The following is a 10,520-nucleotide window of genomic DNA, read 5'->3' on the forward strand; positions in this document are numbered from 1 at the left end:
TTAAAATTCTATGTGAGTTATATATTTTATCACCACAAAAAAAATAGAGGAAAAACCTTAAGTATATATCAACTCAAACTGAAGAAAATGAAAATACTGTTCTTCAGCCACCTAGCTTATACTGCAAGGGCTCTGTAACACCATGTGGCTGGGGGTGGTGCAGGCGGGACGTTTCTGTCATCACAGAAAGTTCTACCGGGCAGGGCTGGCCTGCTTCCACTTCTTATCTCTGTCCAGGTCTCATTTCCTGGCAACGTTCCCAGGGGCGGCCCTGAAACCACAAATCGGGCCCAGAACGACACCTGGGGGTCTAAATTGCCTCTATGTTGAATCCTGATGCTCACGGTATCAGGCAGGGTCCTAGCAGCAGCAGGAGACACTGAGAATGGGAGATCCAGGAGTGCTGTAACGAAGGGGTTCTTTGCAAAGGTGTGGGCAAGGTTGGGTAACTGACACAAGCAGCCGAGGGGAGCTGTTACCACGCCCAGGCTGAAGGCTCACTTGATGGAGGTGGGTGAAGGGAGGGACATGTGCAAAGAAACACCAACTTCTCCTCCTTCTTCCCATCTCCTGTTGGTCCTGTCATCCCCCTCTCCCTCCCATCACCATGGCTGACTCTAGCAGAAGGCAGAGAGCCCAAGGGAATCAACCTCTAGTCTAGGGGCACAGGAGCCACAGGGAGTTCCCCGGGCCTCCCCCATCTCAGAAAGGGCCTGATGGGCAGAGGTCACGGCCATGCTCAGGCCACTCTTCCAAGACAAACAGAAGCAAGCTTTGTTCAAGACACTGTTGTTGTTTTTTAATATATTTTATTGGTTTCTTACAGAGAGGAAGGGAGAGGGATAGAGAGTTAGAAACATCGACTCAGCTGCCTCCTGCACACTCCCTACTGGGGATGTGCCCGCAACCAAGGTACATGCCCTTGACCAGAATCGAACCTGGGACCTTTCAGTCCGCAGGCCGACACTCTATCCATTGAGCCAAACCAGTCAGGGCCAAGACATCGTTTATGTACATGGTTTATTCCTCCTCATCCCCATGCTGCAACTCCAGCCTTAGTCACCCACCCTCCCAGCAGGCAGCTGTCCACAGCTCCTCCTGAGAGGGCCTCCTCCCATGGGGCTGGATCTCCAGAGGTGAGGTGGGGGGAAAGCGGGGAGCCCTAGCACAAGACGATTGGTTCCTCTGAGGCTTCAGAAATGCACCCTCTCCAGGGGAGAGAGGAGGAAAGAGGGAGGCGACACAGAACGTGGGTTCGATACTCATGAAGCTACACAATAGAAACCAAAAAGTAGCAGGCACCAGGGAAAGGAGGCCCAGGGAGGAACAAACGCCAGACCCCCACCCCCAAGTGGCAGCATGGCAACCCCAGGATCCAGAGGGGCGAGGGATGGGACCAGGGAGAGAGGATTTGGGGGTGCAGGAGCCCAAGGATGGTCCCACGCTGGCCTGGACCCCTGGCGCAGGGCAGTGAGGATGGAGCTTCCCCTGCCCCTGGCTGCACGTGGTTCAAGGGTGGCCTACAGCTTGGTCGGGTCCAGCTTCAGCTTGTAGGGTGGGGGGCTGTCCCCATAGGCGTGCGACGGGGGAGGATACAGAGGCCAGTCTGGCTCTACCATGTAGCCCTTGTGTTGTTCCAGGGTCAGGGGCTGTAAGGGAAGAGGAGGGAGGGCAGGCTAAGGAGCCCCACCCTGCAAGGCTCCTTCCCGCCCCGATCTCAGGTCACTCTGACTAAGGACGGGGGGGGGGGGGCGTTCTAACCTCCACTTAACAAGGGAGAGAAGAAACTTGCCCCACATCACACAGCAAGTCAAAGGGTCCTGCCTCCATGGAGAGAGGGTAGCCCCACCCCGAACTATGGAGCACCTCTCCCCTATCCCTCCTCCAGGCCCACCCGCTGGCCCCGCCCACCTGGAACTTGAGGTGCTGGCCAGGAGCAGTCACCAGAGTGGAACAACTGAGCCACAGCATCACCAGCACCGAGAGGAAGAGGCAGCAGGCCAGGACCCAGCGAGGAAGCCCGGAGCGCCTGCGCAACACGGCGGGTACACTCAGTGACCCCGGCGGGGCTCGGGAACCCTCCCCTCCTGCCCCAATCCCACCCCAGGGCCCTGCCACCCACCGGGACATGCAGCTGAGGAAGTCATTGTCCTGCAGCTCATCAGGCTCCACCTTGACCTTGCTGCTGGTCCTGACTCGGATCTTGGCCTTCCTTACCTTGTCCAAGGGGCCTAAAGGGTCTGAGAGACAGGTTGCTCCTCAGTGGCGGCCAGGCCTTCCCTTAGAGGCCACAACAGCCACTGAGAGGAGAAAGGAGGTCAGGACCTGGAGGCCATGGAATCCTGGAACAGATCAGAACCCTGGGAGAGGGACCATGAAACCCTGGGAGAGGGACCATGAAACCCTGGGAGAGGGACCATGAAACCCTGGGAGAGGGACCATGAAACCCTGGGAGAGGGACCAGGAAACCCTGGGAGAGGGACCATGAAACCCTGGGAGAGGGACCAGGAAACCCTGGGAGAGGGACCAGGAAACCCTGGGAAACAGACCAGGAAACCCTGGGAGAGGGACCAGGAAACCCTGGGAGAGGGACCAGGAAACCCTGGGAAACAGACCAGGAAACCCTGGGAGAGGGACCATGAAACCCTAGGAAACAGACCAGGAAACCCTGGGAGAGGGACCATGAAACCCTAGGAAACAGACCAGGAAACCCTGGGAGAGGGACCATGAAACCCTGGGAGAGGGACCAGGAAACCCTGGGAGAGGGACCAGGAAACCCTGGGAGAGGGACCAGGAAACCCTGGGAGAGGGACCAGGAAACCCTAGGAAACAGACCAGGAAACCCTGGGAGATGGATTATGGGACCCTGCTAAGCAGACCATGGAACCCCAGGAGTTGAGACAGAAATCCCAGTCGTAGAGGGTTCATTTGCCAGGAGGACTCCTTGTGGCAGTGGAGCTACCCGTGGAAGGAACACTGGCCTCGGCTCAGACCTTACCTACGTGTACCTCCAAGGCCTCAGGATGAGATCCTCTCCAGGTCACCTCCACTCGCTGCAGACGGGCCCCCTCACGCCCTAGGTTCTCTACCATGGGCTGGGTCTGGACCAAGAATAAGACAGCACAGAGAAGGTCTTTCCAAAGGCACCACCTCAGGAAGCACCTTCTTGTGCCCCACGTGCCCCACGCCCAGGTGGCACCTAGTCCCACTGGGTGTAGGAAGGACAGTCTTCTGTGGGGCTGTGATGTCAGGGATGTTGTACCCTGCTACTGTGAGCCCCTCAATCTGTCTTGAACCCAGCCTCCAGCTCCTGAAGAACATAATCCAGGCCAAGACAAGTGAATCGCGGGGTTTGGCTGAGAGGTGGGGTCAATCAGTGTAAAACCCTGCTTAATTAAAACTCCAGAGAAGTTGTAATTTAGAGCCTTAAGTATCCATCCTGCTATCAGGAGTAAACTGCTTGCCTGGGAATAAAGCCACCACAAAGGAAAGTAGAATCAAGTGGTAAAGTGAGACACTGAACTCCTGGATCCAGCTGTGCCTGAAGCATCAGCTGTAGACTTTGTGTCTCATGACCAAGAATGATTGTATCCCACCTTCTTACCCTGATCAGGTGTGGCCCCTGCCAGGCTCCTCACCTGGAACACCACCACCTTCCCATTGTCAGTCTGCAGGTAGTATGTCCAGGTGGAGGAGACGAAGCCCTGGGCTGAGTTGACAAGGTCATTGCAGAGGGTGGAAAACAAGTCCAGGAGCGAAAGAGCCCTGCTCGGAGCTTCCAGGACCTTTTTCTGCCGAGAAGGCACAGAATGTGACTAAGGCAGGGCACTGACCAACGGGAAGGGAGCTGGGCGAGTCCACTGTGACTGGAATTCACTAAATGGTTTGGGGCAACAGGGCTTCATCGGGGAAACACAGATCTCTGCTGCATTTCATTGGCTGAGTGCCCTGGGGGAAATAGATTGCTCTCTCTGAGCCGGAGAATGGGAATGATTCTCTTCCCTCAGGTGGTCGCTGCAAGATTTTAACTAGACAAAGGCACAGCACTAGTGCCTAATATATAATAGCCGCTATTATTAAAAATTTTGCCACCATCATTATTCTTCTCTTGGTGGCATCAGGAGAATAGGAAGGAATGATAGTGGTCTGTCTTTTATGAACAGTGAAAGGCTGGAGGGGGTGGAGGAAAAGGGGGGAAGAAGGGCTTTCTGTGAAATCCCAGCCCATGGGTCTCTGGCTATAATGAGTGTTTGCTGTGCCTCGGTTTCCTCTGATGCTGCAGTGCCTAGTTCCATTCATGACTATGAGGGAGCAGTTGTTAATAAGTGAGCAGTTATTATTTCTCCCCAGGGTGGTGAGGAAGGGAGGGCACTGTGTGTGTGTGTGCTTGCAAGGTTGCTTCTCCCTGAACCTCAGTTCTGAGCGCCCCCCCCCGCCCCAGATGACAGTGGCCACCTGTTCACCACGAGAAAAGTGCTTAGATCAACACCTGGCATGCAGCGGGTGCTCGATAAAGTGAGCTCTGGTGGCACGGAAGACGACCTAGTTGAGGGAATAATTATTAGCCCTGGTAGCACTGGCTTTAGATGCCACCTCTGCACAGCTCGGTGCGACCTTGGACTCCTTGGGCATGACATTGTCCCTGGTACCTCCAGGCAGCATGAAGAATTTGGGACAGGCTGAGGCCAGACCTGGACCAAGGTAAGTGCTTGATAAATGGTGGCTATTTTCTATTATTTACTTCTTGCAATGGGGGGGGGGGGTGGTGGTGGTGAGGGGGGACAGAGATGACAACTGAGACTTGAGACATGATATGCTTGATCGAGGATACCCAGTAGGCCCAGAATGGATCAGAGAGCCTGGGAGGCTCTGGTCATGAGTGTGGATTTTGGAAGAAAGAAGGGGTATAAGTACAGGGTGGCAGGTGGGAGGGTGCCCACCTTCTGCATGGTCTCCGGCTCAGGCTCCAGCTCAGGGTTCTGGCTCCAGCAGCCCGCGATACAGGCCTGCTGCTCCATCTCCTTCACGTAGGCCTCCACACAGGCTGCAGGAGCAGGAGGGGGTGACTGGGAGCAATCTTCCCAGGCCGTCTCTCCCCACCCTGGCCCACCCAGCCAGCCCTCACCTGCTTCGCACTCAGCTTGAGTGGCATTGGGTTTGGAGCTCCTGGCCACAAACCGGCAGATGGAGAAGAGGCGGCAGCCTCGCTCACAAGCACTGATGGAGACGGCCCTGTCATATTCATTCTGGGGCTTGGAGGGGTTCTCCTGGTCCAGCTTCTGGGAAGGGGAACACAGGGCTCAGGCCAGAGGGAGAAACAGGAGGAGGTGGGCACTGGAAGCACTCAGAGGAGGAGGTGTAAGATTTGGTTCTCCTTCCTCAAATCTAGGGAGATTAGGATGAGGCTGAAAATACTAGTGGGGGCTCTTAGCTCTGAGGAGCACAAAAAGGAAACGGGGCTCCAGGAGGAAGATGGACAACGGAGGACACTGGTTTCTGGGAAAGGTTAGAAAACTAGGGAACGTGGAGGGAAATGGGCCCCTAAAGGCTCCAGGGAGGAGAGCGGAGATTGAGGAGGATTCTCCATCCTGAGAAAGGGGAGAGGGTGCTCAGAAAAGGCTCTGTCACCCTCCAGACCTGGGAAAATCGGGATCCAGCTTTGCGGGGGGAGGGGAGGGGGAGAGAGGTACAAGTGGGGGCTGGTGGCTGTGTGCGGGTGAGGGAGGAGCATATGAAAGCTGCCTGGGTGGGCGAGGAGGAGGAGCCTGTCTGGCCTGAGGGAGGTGCAGGTTGGGCGCCCCAGGTCCTTGCGCAGCAGTGTAACCAGAGCCCGTCGGGTGGCATTAGGATCCTCCTCAGTCCTCGCCCTCCCCCTCCCCCGCTTGAAGGGACTCCCCCATCCCCACCCGCAACCCCGCATTCATCTGAGAGATCGGATCTCAATACTCACCCCCATCCAAGGACACCCCCCCCAGCCCATCCCCCAAGGCAGGAACATCCCCATCCCTTGCGGGGGGGGGGGGGACGCGATCGGGTGCTGCGCTTGCTCCCATTCAGGAGACCCAGCCCTTCCCCCACCAGAGGGGCCTATCCCCGCGGGAGAGACAACCCCCATTTCTGACCGCTTAACCCTCCTAGGAACCCATCTCCTGCTCCCAACCGAGAGACCCGCATCCCCAACCGCTCCTGCGTCAGGAGACCGCGGGTCCTCCGGCGGGCGCCGCATGCGCGTCACCTGCGAGGGCTGCAGACGAGGGTAGCGAGCGCGGCACCGCTGCTGGCAGCTCTGCGTGTCCCCGAGCTGCGGGGCGAAGGGGTCGCGGGCGTGCGGGGCGTGCGGGGCGAGCGGCGCGGGCGTGGCGAGCGGAAGCTGCAGCAACAGCAGCAGGAGTGGCAGCTGCGCCACCGGAGCCATGGTCGCGCCAGGCTCTAGGGGTGCAGGATGCCGACTCCCGCAGGCGCGGAGGTTGCGGCGGCTGCGGGGTCCCAGTCGCTGACGTCACCCGAGTGAGGCAGTCTGGGAAGGGGGGGGCGGAGGATGCGGAGAACGGGCGGGGCCACGGCGCTGCTGCAACTCCGGGATGCGGGCAGGTGGATCGCGGCCCCTGTCATCTGGTCTCTCGCGTATCCACTGGAGAGAGGATCTCAGCCTGAGCTAGAAACCCAAAGGAAACAGACAGGGTGATGAAATACAGGAGTCTATTTGCCAGGATATCAGGGAGGGCCTCCCGGAAGAGGCTGCGTTTGAGCTGGCCAAAACAGGCAACCGAGGCAGGAGGAACTGCGAGGAACCTGACGCAGGGAGGGGCTTGTTAGGATAAGAGGGAGGTGGGGCTAAAGCCTGACCCTAGAGAATGGAAATGAAGCGTCGGGAGCGTTGCAAGCTGGTCAGCCAAGGCTTTGGGAAGGTCCCCGGCATTATCTCCTTTGATACCCAAGTCAGGGGGGCGGTAACTTGGGAGCAGTGTGCCTCCTTTGGAAAGCCCTCTTAATACTCAATGCTGGCAGCTCTGCGTGTCCCCGAGCTGCGGGTCCTCATCTTCTTCTGGCCCAGCCCTAACCCGCAGATCTGGGGGATCGGGCCCCTGTTCCCCCGGACTGAGGGCCTCTCGGCCCGAACTGAGTGGGGTGGGCAGAGAGGTGCTGATAGGGAAGTGGGGAGTGCTGTTAAAATTCATAATGGTCTTGGGAAAACTTGGGACAAACGGACACTTCTGGTTTCCATAAAAGCCGTACTCCCCAGGTGAGGAATGGTAGCCCCGTGAACCTAGCGTTAGGTCACCCTAGCTTCCTCTCTGCCAGGCATGGGAGTGGGGGTACCCCTCTAACTCGGGGTCTCCTGTAAAGGTGACCCCTGCTCCCCAGTGTGTCCCTCACAGGTGCCTGCCAAGGCCTGGAGGCCTCCCGCGCCTCTTCTACGCTCCGCCCCCGCAGACGGGGCGACAGCCCCGCGGGGTCGATGGGTCAAAGGGCGCCTCAGGTTCCGGCCCAGGAGGAAGGAACAGAGGTTCGTTGGGGGGGGGGGGGGGGGAGTTGGAATGGCGCACGCTTTCTCCCCGGCCGGCCGCCCCGCTTTCATGTCCGCGGCCTCGGCCGGCCCCCACGTGGCTTAATCAGGCGCGGCTGTGCTTGGTGAACCCCGAACATCTGGATCCTGGCGCGCCCCTCCCCCGCTCCCGGCTAGGCCGCGGCGACCCTGCGGCGAGGGCCTGCGGCTGCGGTTTGCGAGGGTGGGGAAACCCGCGTCCAACCTACCGCGCGCCAGCCCCGCGCCACGGGCAACGTCCCACTTCCCCGGTGGGACACCCAGGCCCCAGGCCCCTGCGGCGGAGTTAGGATGCAAGCCCACACATGTCAGCTCCAGAGCCCCGAGCGCTCACGCCCTCCGCAATTACCGTCCTGCATTTATCGCAAACACAACCTTTCCCAGGCAGTTTCCTGCAATAAATCTGTAAGGAAGTACCAGCAGCATTTCCCAACTTGCAGATGAGGAAACTGAGGCTCAGGGTGGCCAAGGGTGTCGGTCCAAGTTAGAGAAGCAAAAGACGGCAAGACTGGAGGACGCGCGTCGGGGATACTAGGCGTCGCTCTTAGAGCGGAAAAAGAAGTAAGTACAGCCGAGTCCTGCGGAGGGGGAAACTGAGGCAGGAGGGGTTGGACCGCTGACCTTGGTCTCCCGAGAGGAGTGGAAAGGTTAGATGGCCGCCGCCCCTCTTTTCTGCTCCGGGAGGCTGCTGGGGGCCGAAGCGGAAGGAGGAATTGACCCCGGCCCCCCAGGTGAGCCCACTCGCCCCTCCTGTCGTTCCCGAGGGAGCAGGTCCAGGTGAGGGGCGGGAGGGCCGGCGGGCGGCCAGGGTCGGATTTCAGGAAATCCGCCGACATTCCTTCGGGGCTTAAGAGGGAAAGTTGACTCGGCGCCGCCCCTCGCCCCCCCTCCCACTTCCTACCCCCTGGGGCGGCCCGGTGGGGGCTGCAGGCGGGAGGGGGGGCGCGCTGCGACCGGCCTGGGTGTGAATCAGCAGAGCCCGGCGTCCGGGAAGCAGCAGCTGCGGTCAGAGCGGGCATCGGACAAGCGCCCTTTGTCCCTTGCCGCCCTCACCACGACCCCGCTGACCCCCACCCCCAAGTTGGGTACAGGCGGGGAGAAGGCATGGCCTCTTGGCGCCAGCGATTGCTGACAGTGGGGAGGCAGGGGAAAGGGGCACAATGTCACCCCCCAACTGTCAGCCTCCTGGACCCCAGACGTCCGAAGTTCTCCAGAGAGCAAGACCGGCAGGGAGCTCACGCTCAGTGCACTGGCCCTGACCTGGACTCCCACCTCCAGTGCCTGTAACCCAGGCATCCCAGTTCCCCAGCCTCAGCCTCCTGGGTGGAAATGATAAAGCACCTCGGTCTTATGCACACAGGTCCTGAACCTTATTCTGCGGCTCCCCCTGACGCCCACCCCCACCCCAAGTCCAAGTCCAGAACCTCACTGTCGCCACTTCCTGGGAACACTGGCCTGAACCAAGAGGCAGCTAATCTAAGCAGGGGATGGGGGTGGGGATGGTGTCTCAAGGGAGAGACAGCTCTGTGCCCTCCTCATTCCTACTGGCTCTGGGTCTCTATGGGACCCTAAAGGTGCTGTAACCATGGCCTCCCCCCAGTGGCGCCTCAGAGCCCTGGCATGATGCAGGGAGCTGGGGCTGGAGGGTCTCCCCCAACCTAATCCTTAGGTGCAGAGACTGAAAGACTAGGGAGGAGCCCCTCCCCTAGCCCATGTGGGGCCCTCCCTTCATCTGCCCCCTCAGTACATTCCCAGCCACCTTCAAGGACTTGGGTCAATATTTGCCAGAAGTTCCATCAATGCTGGTTCCTCTCCCTGAACAAAGAGGTGCTGCAACTGGGGAAGAAGGGGTTAAGTCACAGGGACACCAAGGTTAAGGAAGGGTGCACCCAGAGGTCAAATCTTTCCTTAAAGTCAAAGGTATGGGGTCAAGGTTACCCAGAGGGCATAGGGCACACTTCAGGACAGGGTTGGACAGGATTGGGAAATCCAAAGAATCCATACCCTTCTATCGGTAAGGACCAGAGAGGGGTGGCTACTGGCTTGGGTCACACAGCACTTCAGGGGCATAGGCCTGGCTAGGACCCTAGGCAACATGATACACTGGGACTGAGTTTTCTTGCTGCTTGGAGGGACTGAGAATTCTCTATCTTTTTATTTTGCAAATGTTCACTGAGCTCTTCTCCTGTCCTGGACCCAACATGAGGGTTCCTAATGGCTCTCAAGCTGCTCACAGTCTAAAGGAAATAAGTCACCAGAGAAAGCTGATGTTTGAAGAGCTGTGTTACAAAGACTGTTGAAAAAGGGGAAAGGGACAGACAGTGCTTGGGAAGGGTGGGAGGTCTTTCTGAGAAGACAACGCTTGACCTGTGACCTGGTGGAAGAGAAAGCACTAACTGGGGGAAGATTTGGGGGAATTGCACTCCTGCAGAGGGAACAGCAAACGTACAAATACCCTGCCTGATGTGTTTGGGGAAATGGGGCTGCAGTGGCTGGAGCGTAGTGAGGGAGAGGAAGGGGAAAAGGAAGCTGGAGAAGAGGAAGGGAGGGGAGGGAAGGAATGTAGCAGGGCAGAGGAGACCTGCTTCACTTCTTTTAGAAGTTCCCTCCCTCTGCCTGCAATGCAGATGGGGACAGAAGATTATGGGGAAGGTATGGGGTCAAGATCACCCCAGAGGAAGCCAGCGACACCCCAGAGGGAGATGGTGGGGCGCAGACCCAAATGTGGTGGGAAGAAGGGGGTCAGAATCTCAGGATGGGGATGTATTTTGGAATCAGAGCCAACAGGATTTGTTGATGGATGGGACGTGGGGGATGCACAAAGGAGAGAGTTGTCACGCACGCCTCCAGGTCTCTGGCCTGAGCACCTGGGTGGATGGGGGAGCTTTTTCCTAAGACCCAGGGATGACTTGGGGAGGACTAGAGTTTGGGGGAAAATATCAAGATTTTCCTCCAGAAGCCTGAAGTGTTCCAA

At 58.4% G+C, this 10,520-nt stretch overlaps 1 protein-coding gene across 1 annotated transcript; it reads right to left on the reverse strand.

The window, feature by feature from the left end:
- Window positions 1-1,003: 1,003 nt before the first annotated feature.
- Window positions 1,004-6,514, reverse strand: TMEM59L (transmembrane protein 59 like). The gene is made up of 8 exons (XM_059696180.1): window positions 6,235-6,514; window positions 5,126-5,281; window positions 4,941-5,044; window positions 3,639-3,791; window positions 2,999-3,101; window positions 2,123-2,240; window positions 1,912-2,029; window positions 1,004-1,649 (listed from the first exon to the last, which is right to left on the reverse strand). Exons 1-8 carry the CDS (start codon window positions 6,413-6,415, stop codon window positions 1,521-1,523), a joined length of 1,062 nt encoding a protein of 353 aa, XP_059552163.1. The 5' UTR covers window positions 6,416-6,514; the 3' UTR covers window positions 1,004-1,520.
- Window positions 6,515-10,520: the final 4,006 nt, after the last annotated feature.

This window comes from Myotis daubentonii, chromosome 5, assembly GCF_963259705.1.
Source record: "Myotis daubentonii chromosome 5, mMyoDau2.1, whole genome shotgun sequence".
NCBI lineage: Eukaryota > Metazoa > Chordata > Mammalia > Chiroptera > Vespertilionidae > Myotis > Myotis daubentonii.